The 14020-nt window shown below is 44.9% G+C and overlaps 2 protein-coding genes across 3 annotated transcripts in view; both read right to left on the bottom strand.

Annotated features, from left to right (window-relative positions):
- MYZAP (myocardial zonula adherens protein) overlaps positions 1–13496 on the bottom strand; it is a 106378-nt gene extending 92882 nt beyond the window's left edge. For both annotated transcript variants that reach the window (XM_049773679.1, XM_049773680.1), the window contains exon 1: positions 13422–13496. In XM_049773679.1, coding sequence (XP_049629636.1) covers positions 13422–13496 — 75 coding nt within the window. The remainder of the gene's footprint in view (positions 1–13421) is intronic.
- AQP9 (aquaporin 9) overlaps positions 1–14020 on the bottom strand; it is an 837480-nt gene that overhangs the window by 712474 nt on the left and 110986 nt on the right. The window lies entirely within an intron of this gene.

The following is a 14020-nucleotide window of genomic DNA, read 5'->3' as shown; positions in this document are numbered from 1 at the left end:
CCTATGCAGTTCCAAGGAGCAAATTGGGTACAAAGCAACTACTTTTTTCTGCTCTCCCACCTAATATTATCTCTCTCTCTCTCTCTCTCTCTCTCTCTCTCACACACACACACACACACACACACACACACACACACACACACACACACACCACTATTTTTAAATAATTTAAAAATAAACCAGGAAATGATTCTGTCATCAAAAACAAAGAGTGCCAAAGCATGACCCAAAGTTCCCACCCACGATTACCTGATGCAGGTCATATAAGGCTGTAGGCCTCCTGGATGGTTGGGTATTGTGTCCCCCTAAAATTTGTATGGTGGTGATAATGTGATAGAACAGCAGGTATAATATTTCTTTTGCATGTGACTAACCTGGGTTGGCTCTGAACATCACTAGGAGTGATACATAAGCACAGAGCCAAGAGTAAGCCTTGAGTATTGCTCAGTATTGCCTAAAAGGCAAATTAATCAAACAAACAAATAAATAAATAAATTTTGTGTGGTACCAACTCCCAACTGCTCAAAAAGTGAGTTGATCTGTTACTGGGGCCTTTTCAGAGTTAAAATGAGGTCCTTGGGTTAGACTGTAGTTTAAAACAATGAGGAGATCTGGAGTCAGGCCCACAGGTAGCACAGTTGAAAAGTACTCCTAAGAAGAGGGACCAAGAACAGGTTTCCTGAAGCAACTCTGACATCAGCCCTGCCCACATCTTGATCTGACACCACTGCCCCTAAAATCACAAAACACCGCTGTATGGAAGTCATTGAGCAGCACTTCTTTTCACTGCAGCCCAGCAAATCCTCAAAGCCCCCAAGCTGGTTTGCACAATCATGAGTATTCTTTAGTGTCCACACTAAAAAGTACCCTGCTATCTTGAAATACAGGGACAGGTGAAACTTAAAAACAAATTAAAATTAAAAGTATCAGGACCCCTACAACCAACACTGTCCTTCCCCTTCAGATAGCCACTATGAGGCTGACATTTCCTGTGCTCAGGAGAGGGAACCCATGACTGAGACCCAGGTAAATGTTTCCACATGCACAAAATGCCTCTCTAAGCTGACCTATCATAAACAAGGCCACTCTAACTTCCCAACAGTGTATTTAGAACTTGGGTGTCCCTGGAAACTGGAGTGGAAGTACCCTGCCTTGAAATAGGACTCCTATTCTTCCTTCTGGACTGAACAACCCCATTGTTTTTTTCCAACCAGATGACTTAGTTTATCCCTCCATCCCCATTCTGTTCAGGCAGTCTTCATGCCCACATGTGCCCTGACCCCCCAGACCTACCTATCACTACCTCTTAGGAGCAACTTGACACTAAATCTCCTAAGTTCCACCAGCTACATTGTCTAGGAAAATGCCAAATCATTCCACCCTGAAGCTCTGAGATGATGAGAAACAGCATTGATGAGAAGTCCAGTTCCTCCAGAGAAAAGTAACCCTGAGATTTCACACAGTTGGCTTTTATGCACACAGACACAGACACTCTCTCTCACACACACACTCACACTCACACACACACTCACACACACACAACACACACACCACTTTGTAACTCCAGAGAGGCCAAATTTGCAAGGCTTTTGCTTTTCTCTGATAGACTGGATCAAATCCACAGTCTAATGGCAGAGAGAAAATAAGATATTCTCTGGCACAACATCTCCCACCCTCTGTCAAAATGTGTGCTTACATACATATGCAATCACATGTGGGCCTGCAATCACAACAGGACATATAACTCTTACACACTTGTCTCCCACCTACAAACCATGGAATCCAAGTAAGTTACTCTCCGAATGTGAGTAAGAAGCCTGGCACATGGGAAATCTCTATTAATGCTCAATTTTCTATCATTCTCTAGATATGCTCTCTGTACTGGAAGTTTCCGAGAGAAACAGCCATGTCTAGCTTCACAGTCTTGCTTTCTGTGATACTAATATGGTCAAATGACTTGAATGGACTCTTAAGAGCCATAAAGATGGCTCTTGATGGGATGTTTACCCTAGACTGAAAATCCTTAACAAATTGGCTCTGAAAATAAAACAAACTAAAGGGGAGACAAGCCCAGAGGGAATCGTAGGGCCCAAACACTCACAAATAAAGTGGCCCCTACCCCAATGTTCAGTTTATTTCTATGTGTAAACACTGACGCACAGGCCTATTGAGGGGAAATCCAGCCCATGAGATAAATACAAGGCAATGTCCCTAAATTATCAGCTCTTACCTGATGGCGTTCGGTTAAAGGAAAATGATCCTATAAAATTAAACTTTAAACTTTAGACCTTTCTGGCAGTTGCAGGACAAACCTGAAGCTACACCTCTAGTCGTGGTGTATAATCTTTTGGAGCCATTCCATGCACATTACTTGGGGTCACTCCTAGAAGGGTAGAGTATTATGTGGTACTGAGGACAAACTGGGGCTCCCTTATGCACATGAACTCTATCCATCTGAGCCCTTAATTATATAAAAGCCCTTAATTATATAAGCTTCTTGGGAAGAAAACACCAAGGCACCCTAGGGACATTCTTCTTCTATGTGGACCCAGTGGGGCAGAGACCATATAGATGCAATTGAAAACCAAAGTGGAAAGAGAATCAGACACATCCCCACAAGGCAGCCTAATGCACTATCATGTGAAAATAAAACAGGAAGCCTCCAAAAGATTGATACTATAATCTCATTTAGGAGTGCTTGAGAGGTAGTTCAGCAGGTAAGGTGTCTGCCATGCATGTGGCGAATCCAAGTTCTATACCTGACCGCTCATAAGATCCCTTGAGCACTGCCGGGAGTAACCACTGAGTATAGAGTCAAGAATAAGCCCTCAGCACTGTCAAGTGTGGCCCAAAACAAACCAAGAGAAGAAAAACATCATTCTACTTCTATTTTAAAATATATTCAGGGGACCGGAGCGGTGGCACAAGCAGTAGGGCGTTTGCCTTGCACGCACTAACCTAGGACGGACTGTGGTTCCATCCCCCCACGGCCTATATGGTCCCCCAAGCCAGGAGCGATTTCTGAGTGCATAGCCAGGAGTAACCCCTGAGCATCACCAGGTGTGGCCCAAAAACAAACAAAAAAAATAATATAAAATAAAATATATTCAGATGGTCTATGCAGATTTAAGAGCAAATATCTTTTGGGAGACATGAGAGGTATGTGGGAGTGCTCAGGGTTTACTCCTGGCTCTGAACTCAGGAATCATTCCTGGCAGAGGACTGTATGTAATGCTGAGTATGGAACCCAAGTAGGCTGTGTGCAAGACAAGTGTCCCACCCACTTATATTATTACCTAGCCCCTGGAGCAAATGTCTTTAAGAAAATAGAAGCAACTGTTTATTGGTGATGGCAGTTCCCTCTGAAAAGTTTACAATTATTCCAAGTATGTTTAAGTCTTTTTTATTGAAATAGTAAAAGTAGCATTGATGATGGTACTAAATAATAAATATTGAGAGAGAGAATTAAAGAGATTAGTTTCTCCTAAACTCACAGAACTGCTTTTGCAGTAACAGAGACTATCCCAGAGATCTCTAAGCTACTCTGAATCTCTAAAGGAAGTCCAGGAAAAGATACCAGTGAAAGCAGGAGATTGACTGGATAGGGTCCACCTCCCTTGATTACTTGTATGATTTTCAGGATTACTTTTAGATAATTTTCATAAATCTCCCCACAGGAAAATCTCTAAGTCAGGATTATCAATGCAGTGCTGCTTTAATTTTCTGAGCAAAATTTTAATTATGCAGAAAGTTATGATTGCCTGGAGCTCAAATCTATTTATATTCCAGAACTGATATAGAACTTTCTTCCTAGGGTCTCTACAAAGCTGCTTGACTCAGTCTTCTGTTCCAAGTAAGAAATCAAGTTTTCTCTCAACATCACTAACTCCAGGCTAGTCTTCCCTGCCAGTGCATCGAAGAGGCAACAGGACAGTACATATGTGCATTCAGTTACCAAAAAAACACCTTCCAAAAACAACAACAACAACAACAACACTCTGCTGGGGTGTAAATGCAATCAAGACAAAAAGAGATAACCCAAGGTTAGAGGACTGAACCTAAACTACTAAGAATTCATAAGTTTGACAGCAAGAAAAAGATCAGATGATTTCACTCATGTGTAGATCAAGAAATGAAGCCAACAAATAACACAACACAAACACACTCTAACTTAGGTCTAGGAACAGATGGAGTGGGGGATGGTCACCAAAGGAGAAGGGATCTGAGTAAAATGCATAAAGGGGACCAAGTGTATGGGGACAGATCCAAGTAGACTCTTAGTTCTAAGTAAAAAGTGTTGCTAAGTGTTGGCAGAAGCATAATTGTACACTTGGAACCTACAGTGTTGTCTTTTGTTGTCCCCCAGAGCCTACAGTATTATATGATGTTGTACACCCTGGATCTACAGTGTTATATGGTATTATATACCCATAACCTACAATATTGTAACCCAGAACCTTTAGTGTTGTAACCCAGAACCTAGAGTATCCTACACCTAGAACATAAGTGATGTTTTTTGTTTTTTGTTTTGGTTTGGGTCACACCTGGCAGTACTCAAGGGTTACTCCTGACTCTACACTCAGAAATTGCTCCTGGCAGGCTCAGGGGACCATATAGGATGCCAGGATTCAAATCACCGTCATTCTGCATGCAAGGCAAACGCTCTACTTCCATGCTATCTCTCCGGCCCCATAAGTGATGTTTTAAGCCAACATTACCTCAATAAGAACAGGTTCAAACATAAAACAAAAGCTTAAAATAAAGCCACATGTTACAGTATCACATTAGTGTAGCCCAGTCCTGGAGGCCCTGAGTACTGATGGGTGTGGTCCTAGTGGCCTTCAGTTTGGGCCAGGGGTCCCCACCTCAAGGGGCCTAAACAATATATCATTCTCTCATCCTTGTATTGACCCAATGTCCCACCTGGGTGAGAATCTTCATTGGAACCCTGAGACCTCCTAGGCACTCTCTGGACTCTCATAAATACATACTTGCATATGCACACACACACACACACACACACACACACACACACAAAACAAAGGGTAGCCTGGTGATAAAGATAGTGGACTTGCCCTTTCTGGATTCCAATACGGACTTCATATCTACTGGCTAGAACCTCTGTAGGGGTTGTGGGGAGCATAAGTGCAGAGCAACAACCCTATAGCACAAAGTCACAAGCTCTATCCCCAGAAGCACTCTAGGCTGACTGTGATCAAAGCCAGCATGAGACTTTGAACCAGGTCATCACAACCACAAGCAGAGGAATAAGGGGAAGAAATTAATAATTAAAAAAACAAATTTAAACCCTCTAGAAACAAGCTTAAACTTCATTTTTGTTTGTGGCAAAAATGCCTCATGATTCAGCAAAACCAGTCTCTTATGATTGTGGGAAAGATCAATCAAATACATATAAAGAGCTGAGGATAGTCTTCAGCGTCTGTAGGTGCTATGTGGAAAGAACAATTACCTTCAGAAGAAAGAAGAGAGGGAAACATTTATGAGTCACTCACAATGTCCTATCAATGACCCCATATCAATGTGCCCAGACAATATTACCCATTGCATGACACTGGCCACATACAGTTTAAAGTATGCAGCAGATATTTGCATAATAGCACCATCACCTAATAGTGATGGTTTCAGATTCCGTGACAAACAACCATATGAGTAAAGGAGCCTAAAGGTGGTTCTGGGTGGACTGAAAGGCCAGTGGGATGTGGAGGGTCCAGCTTTAGATTCCTAACAGATGACTCCAGGTTCAGTGCTTTGCTCTAGGTTGGCTAAAGGTACAGACATGGAGATGTCCTGAACATATGCCTGGGTCTAGAGTCACAGTGAGAGGGAAATGGGGAGAAAGAGAAAGGCCAAACCAGTTGGTTCAAAGGAGCAGTAAGGGCTCCAATGAGAGGAAGTGCAGAGCTGCTTCACCTAGGAGGCCTGAAAGGACACCAAAACCTGAGTGCACTTCAGGGATCCACAGTGATGACCCTATATTTCCATGTACCACACACCAGGAGGAGTGGGTGGTGGGGTGGCGGGGCAAAGATCAAGCCAGCTATGTACCTCAGTAACTGCTGGCATGTCTACAGCTCAGAGAAAAGAATCAACATATAATAGGGGCTCCCTGACTCAATAACTGGCATCATCAGGCTAAACTAAAACAAAGTGAGGGGACAGTATTTGAAACTCCCCAGAGAAGTTTCCACTTTCTTCACACCACCCCCTTGGGATGGCTGGAAGGTTAATAAGCAGGGCACATTTAAGCCTTCCCCACATAAATGATACAAGCCAGCCCTTGTCTGGCTTGCCAGGCACTTTTGAGTCCCATGATCCCCTTGCACTTTGTGGAGACAGAGCTTTGTGGTATCTAGAGGGAGACTCAGAATTCACCTGCCATTGGGTTCTCTCAGCTTGGGGCACCAGGGCTTGCCATGTAGGCAAATCTCTTCATCACCGATAAAGAGGGCAGGGAAGGTAAGCAGGGAGGGAACAAGGATTGCTCATCTGTTTACAAAGACGGATTTCCCTAAGGAAATGTCAAGTGCATTTACAAAGTCTACTTGGTGACTGTGAGGCTCTGTCCTACCCCACCTAACAACACAGGTGCTTCCTACGGGTGTGGCACACAGACACACTGCAGACACACACAGAGGCACACACACACACACACACACACACACACTCACTACACAGCTCCAAAACTTGCAAGCCAGGCTATGTATTGCCAGTATGGGGTAAGCCTCAGATATGCTCACCCTTGAACTTATATGTCTGATGTGCATCAGGGCTGGCACCAGATGGTAAACACTGAGGTTGACAGTCACAGGAAGAACTGCTCTGTGCCCAGCAGCCTGTAATCAATCACCTGGCTGCTGCCTCTGGCCCAGGGCCCCTGACCTACATACTTAGATTCTTTTCCTGAGGAGTGCTGAGAGCAGTGTCCTGGGGCTCCTCCCTCATGGACAGTGCTGACTCCAAAGCAACTTCCCATTCCTGCTTTCCTTTCTACACCACAGTGGTACTCATAGGAGCCTTGACTACAAGAGAGAGAAGGAAGGTGGATGAAAGAAAAAGGCACCAAGAGTCCAGTGAAAATGGCAGGGCTGTGACTTCCCTTCTTCCCACACTCTCATCACAGGCCTTTCCACAGGGTTAAAGACCTTCCAGAACCCTGTCCCAGGAGCACCTATGTGTTCCAGAAAACCGTACGGAAAATGTGACACTTCAAAAAGTTGTTCTGGAATCTAGATCTTAAGAAATTTAACGATTGAGAAATTTAACGATTAAGAAACTGCCTTATGGCCCCATTTGATTCCTGACACCTCAGAGGTGTCACTACTCCTGAGCCCCGCCAGAAGTAATTCCTAAGTACAGAGTCAGTAGTAAGCCCTGGGCACTACTAGGTTTGATCCAAAAACTGAAAAACAAGAAAGTAGTTCTGGACCATGGTGGGGTAGGACAGAGCCTCAGTTACCAAGTAGACTTTGTAAATGCACTTGACATGGAGTACCCTACCATGGAGTAGGGTCCCAGATTTACACAAGCTCCAGACACTCAGTATCTGAGTGTCACTCAAAAACTAATAATAATAATAATAATAATAATAATAATAATAATAATAATAATAGTTTTAAGTGATTCTGGTCTTGACTGCCCATTAGCATCACTTCTAAATACTAAGGTTATTCTCCTTCCAAGTACTGGTTTTCAGGTCCTCATCTAAACAGCCTGGAGTGGGGTAAAGGTCTAAGTATTTTAAGCTTCCTGGTGTCTATGTGAACCCAGGGTTTAGAACTACTGACAACTAAGAGACTGAAATCCTGACTGTGCCACAGAATGAGGCAATCTAAATGTCTGGAGGCTTCCAGAACTGTCCAGAGCCTCACCTGGGCCAGTACTCCCATCTCAGGCCACCTGCTTCCTGCCCAGCAGATCAGTCATGGACTGGCTCCAAACAAAGCTCAGCTTCCTGTTTTCCAGTTGCCAATTCTAAGCCAAGTATCGTTCCTGTCACACTCTAAAAACTCTTCTTTTTACTTTTCTGTTTTAGTTTTTGGGCCACACTTGATTATGCTCAGAACTTACTCCTTGCTCTGTGCCTAGGGGTCACTCCTGGCAGTGCCCAGGGGACCCTATGAGGTGCTGAGGAATGAACAGGAGTCGAATGCATGCATTCGACCCATATGCTATCTCTATTGTCTGACTGCTCTGTTTAAAGCATTCCAAGAGGCCTGGAGAGAGAGAGAATCCCATACACTGTCTCTCCAAGGCATAAGCCATGCAAATGTAAGCAATGACCTCTAGGTCTAGGTACATAAACCTCCATGGAACATAGTGGGGTTACAGGGAGACTTCCTGGAGGAGATAACCTTTCAGCAGAAGAGAAGCACCGAAAGAGGCGAGTCGCAGCATCAAAAGCTTGAGGAATGGCAGTTTCTTTGTAATATCTAGACAGAGTATGTGTCATCTGGGGTTCAACTGCAGGATTGGAAGAAGTGGGCAGAGAGATAAGCAGTTTTTCTTGGCTGCATTGGACAACCTTTAAAGCAGAGAAATCAGGTGATGAGAGTTAGCCTTTTTAGAAAGATCACTCTGGCCTTTAAAGTCATTTGAGAGTCAATAGTCCCATTGACACTATGGGAATATCATTCAATCTAAGAGGAAGTAACAGGAAATAGCATCTGGCTCAAATATTCCTGCAGGAAGCTCTGAAACCATCACATACAGACCACCAAAAATATTTCAGTACAAAACAGTTGTATTATCTTGTTATTGTGTTACCTTGTTATTGGTCCTGAGTCTACCACTTCCTAATTCAATCAGCAATAATTTGTTGAGGCTGGCCAACTTGGAAGAGTTTCTCAAGCAAGCCATGCTCAGCATTGCACCAGCTTCAGGTTTCTTGTTGGGTCTGAATGCTCAGTGTAGACAGGTGGTGCCAGAGAACACCTACATTGTCAACCTCAAGAGCCTAGTCCACTCCCTGTGTAGAATAACCAACAAATATGTCTGTTTTGAGGAAGGAATGCAAGTTTCTTTTCTATTTTTTTCACCCTCATCTTTATTAGGGTACTATGATTTACAATGCTAATAGTAATTTCATGTATACATTACTCCACTCTCCACCAATTTTCCAAAGACCACTCATTTACCTCCACCCAAGTAAGCTATTCTGTGGGCCAACTCTCTAGTTGTGTTACCTTTGGAAATGGAACTGTTGCTCTCTGACTCTGTATTTTTATATATAGCATATGAGAGATCATTCTGTATCTATCTCTCTCCTTCTGACTGACTTTACTCAGCACAGAACCCTCCAGTTCCATCCATAGAGCAGCATATGGCAGGATGCCCTCCTTTCCTGACAGTTGTGCATATTCCATTGTGTAAATATACCACAACTTCTTGATCCATTCATAAATATTTGGACCAAGCAATCTTGTACTAAGTGCTTCAGTGAACAGAGAGATGCGTATGTCCTTTTGAATAAATGTTTTTGTGTTTGGGGAATTAATGCCAAGAAGTAGGATCACTGGATTGTGTGTGAGTCCTACACTTAATTTTTGGAGAAATCTCCATATTGAGAAAGTTGATTAAGAGTCCCTATAATACCCTTTGGCCATCCCACATCTAACTTAGCAAAGGTGGTGAACCAAAGCTCCAAAGCCTCCAAAATCTCCTCAGAGCTCACACTGACACTGTAAGCTACAGAGACTCAGCCTTGAAGACACTATGGCAAACTCCACAGCAAGGGATTTGTCAACAGCTGACCTAATGGCCCTGGTAGAAGCTGGACTGTTTTAGAACTCAAGAGACTGCTGACACACCCATCCCAGGTTGCTGCTGCAGCAAGCATCTAGAATACTCAGGTCTGGAAGTCCTGAATCCCTGCCTCAAGGGCCCTTAGGTGACAAAGAAGTTAGGCCCACCTCTTTGGGTAAAGGAACAGGAAATAGACCCACTCAGCAGGACCAAGGTGAAACTTTACTGAGTCAACCAGACAGAAAAAAGGCATAAGTCAATAGAGTGTTCACCAGGCAGGAGTACCTAGCAGCCCATTCTAACTTTTTAACACATTAAGTTTTCAGGTTTTTTAATTTTTAGAAATTACTTTATTTAAACACCATGATTTACAAGGTTATTCATAATACTGTTGTTTTAGTTTTTATTTTTGTAGTTACAAAGTTGTTCTTGAGTAGTGTATAAAACCCTTCACCAGTGCACATTTCCTACCATCAGTGCCCCCAGTTTCCCTTCCACCCTCCTCACTGCCCTCTCCCCAACCTGCTTCTATGGCAGACATTAATTATTCTATTGTCTCACTGTCTGTCTCTCTCTGTCTCTGTTTCTCTAGCTCTTTCTCTCTCTCCCTATCTCTCTGTCTCTGTCTTCTCTGTCTCTCTGTCTCTGTCTGTCTGTCTCTCTCTTTTCTTTCCTTTTAAACACTAACACAGGAAGTTTTAATGAATAGAAAGAAATCTTAGCCAGAACAGGCCAGAGGACAGGCCTAACCCTTGGCAGGTTCTGCAGCACAAAAGGGTCACAGCAGTAACACCCACACAGGCCTGGACCTAAACTTCTGAGCTGAATAGTCACACCAAAATATTTGGCTGCACCAAGCAACACATGCCTTCCCCAAAAGTACACACCTGGCCACATAAGTGACCTTTTGTCTCAAAGGCCTATACACTGGGATCAAAAATTCCTGTCAATTCAAGGAGTGATGCATGCGTTTTTCAAAACATGGCCCCCCTCCCCATTCTGCAAGGTCATTCTGAAGGGGGTTCTCCTCCAGTCAATTTATCTTCCTGCTGTTGCAATAGATAAAATTATTTTTAGAACACAACTGGTTTGAAGGCAGATTTTTTTAAACTGCCGAACACCTGATGGTTGGCATCCACATATGCCTCTCAAAGCTTTGTTTATCAGCTGGCAGGAATGACCCTCCTATCTCCCCCCTCCCAGGTGGTTCCAGATAAAAAGGAAGTACACTTGTAGGTGGCAGCAACTACACCAAGGATGACTGGTGACAGGCTGGAAAGCCACACACACTTGTTGCCAGCTGACTCAAAGCTCCTCCTGTTCAGTGTCACTGGTCACTCTCTCTACCACCTCTGGCTGGCTTGAATGTTTGAATCAACACAGCCTGGTCAACATAGCCCCTAATTTGGTAAGCTCTTGGGAGGAAACAGGAATGTTATTTTAATGGCTAACATGCTGTTGCACGAGATTATTGCTTGCCCAACCTCAGAGAGAAATGCAACTTCATTAAAACTTTTTAACTTGAAGAATGCCTTTCATGACTATTTCATTTTGAAGGTTATTCTTCCGGCTATTCTTGAAAAGAAAAAAAGAAAAAGTAGTTTGTCCTAAAGTAAGATCAGCAGGCCATTGTTGAACAGTATATGCCAAGGATAGCACTTAGATGAATGACTTCCTCCTCTCTGCCTGTGCACGTCAAATGCCTTACAAATCCCTGCTGATTCGGGAAGACTCAAATGTCTCCTGCAGAGGGAAGCCTTCCTCAAATGCCAGAGGAAAAACTTCCACCCAACTTCGTCAACACTCTATACATCTCCATAATAATAGTCACTGGATGGAGCCAATCTCTGACAACTGCCTCCACCATTGGCACTGCCCTCAATGCTCAATCCCCTATCACAGAGGCTGAGAATTACAAATGTGATTCAATTAAGCAACCAACATATCACAGCTTTCTGCCAAGCCCTCCCCCTCGAACATATAGATGATAATACCTGTGCGATGTGCAAATCTGAAGCAGACTTGGGAATCATAAAGGAAAACTTAGATGCCTTCTTATATCTAGTCCTTTCCAGAGCTAGTAACACTGTTCAGAATAACCCTCCATGATCCAGCTCAGAGCCCCAAGTCTTCGAATCCAAAGTTTTTCTGTCATCGTATTCAAACTTCTACTAGTTTGTTAACTGTGACAAAGCATTTGAGAAAAATCTTCAGTTATTATCTGTGTACTAGATACTAGATATAACCTAGTATAGAGGACGTATACTGTCCCTAGTCTATACTATATGCTATAATATAACTAGTTTATAGCCTACTATATACTAGTTTTCCTAGCATTTGCATTCACCCACAATATAAATCTAGCCACCCAACCAAACCCACCTCTGGAGGGCAATTATGGAATTCCATGCAGCTCGCTGCAATCTCTCCTATGGGGACCCAGAAAGGCTCCAAGCTCACTCACCCCCTACTGCACCTGTATTCTGATTGTCAAGTATTTCGTAGACAAAGACAAATACTTACATGGGAGTAAGACTGGGAGAGTAATTGTAAAACCACTTAGATCTAATGGGAATCCAGTTTCCTGAAGTTAGTGATTGGATAAAGTCTTTGAACCCTAAACTGACAGTCTGATATAATGCTAGATATGCAGACACACAAATAACACAACTTTCTTTCGGAGCTAAAAGAAAGACAACATAACAAGGCGCTTTCGCCTCCTGGGTTCAAGAATGTAAAAGTGGAATGGAGAGATAGCATGGAGGTAGGGCATTTGCCTTGCATGCAGAAGGACGGTGGTTCAAATCCTGGCATCCCATATGGTCCCCTGAGCCTGCCAGGAGCGATTTCTGAGCATAAAGCCAGGAGTGGCCCCTGAGCACTGCCGGGTGTGATCCAAAAACAAAACAAAACAAAAAGAATGTAAAAGCAAATAAAGTTGACAAAATGACTAGAAAACTGGCCTCTAGGGCTTGGACTTGGCCACCTATAAGGTCAACCTTAAGGGAAGCTGATTAGAGAAATCTCCACTAAAGACTGGCAATATAACATTCCCCGAGGAAAGCAAGGACTAAGTACAAACCAATACACAGACTTTGATTTCCTGTGTGCTGTGTGATGACATAGGACATGGGAAAAGTTTCAGTGTGGACACCCATTTCACCCAACATCCCTAAGAGGTGAGAAAACATGCCACTAAGATTGCAAGCACTGGGTTCCTGGGTTCCATTGCCCAGGTCGTATTTGTAATCAAACTTCCCTCTCTGCAAAGCTCACTCCAAAACCAGCCTTTTTCTGCTAATCACTAGGAAAGGGAAAAAAGTTTTGAGTAGGAAGGACATGCAATATTTTGTAAACCCACGATGCAGACACTGCAGAAATGTTCCCTGTACTTCTCCAAGCTGGTGACACCGATAAACTTGGCCCAAGAACTGGAGACTTCTGGGAATTCCAGCGAGTCGCTAAGTGTTCTGTCTGGCTGGTGCACCGCTTCTGAGGAGAGCCCCAAGCCCCCCACTGGACCCCAACCCAAAAGCTGCGCCTGCCAGTGGGGCTCCTGGGCCAAGGGACCGGTTTCCCGCGCACCGGCTTGCCTAGAACCGCGGCAGACAGGCAGCGGGGCAGGGGCGGCGACCAGCGCACCCCAGCTAGCTACTCACCCTCCGGCTGGGCGTCCCGGGCGCCTTGGCGCCGCCGCCGGAGAGCAGCGTGACGGTGGACGTGGAGCGCAGCATCCCCGGCGCGGCGCGATCGGCTGCGGGCTCAGCCCCGCACGGCTGCAGCCGAGGGGAATAAACGCGCCGGGCCCGCCCTGCAGGGTGGGCGGGGCAGCGGGGCAGCCGCTGGGGCCAGAGCTGGGTGGGAGCCGAGGGGGCGTGGCTTGAGGTTGACTCGCCGCCGGAGTCGGAGCCGGACGGAACCTGGAAGGGGCGTGGCCGGAGGCGGGGCAGCAGCCTCAGGGGGCGGAGCCTGGGTGGAAGCAGTAGGGGCGTGGTCAGTGGAGGGAAGGCGTGGCGGAAGACTTTAGAAGTGGTGTCTGACCGCGGAGGGGCGTGGTCAGAGGCGTGGTCAGGGCAGAGTGGGCGTGGCGCAGAAGGCTTCAGAAGCGGAGTCTGAACGCGGAGGGGACTAGCAGGAGGCGTGGCGATAGTCTTCAGAAGCGGAGTCTAAACGAGGAGGGCGTGTCCGGAGGCGGGGTCAGGCCACACCCTCCTGTCCATGAGCAGAGTGAGCGGGAGGGGCGTGGTCGGAGGCGTGG

The sequence above is a fragment of the Suncus etruscus genome, chromosome 5 (genome assembly GCF_024139225.1).
Source record: "Suncus etruscus isolate mSunEtr1 chromosome 5, mSunEtr1.pri.cur, whole genome shotgun sequence".
NCBI classification, from domain to species: Eukaryota; Metazoa; Chordata; class Mammalia; order Eulipotyphla; family Soricidae; genus Suncus; species Suncus etruscus.
Note: the sequence above shows the minus strand (reverse complement) of the source record. Positions and strands in the feature narration are given on the sequence as shown.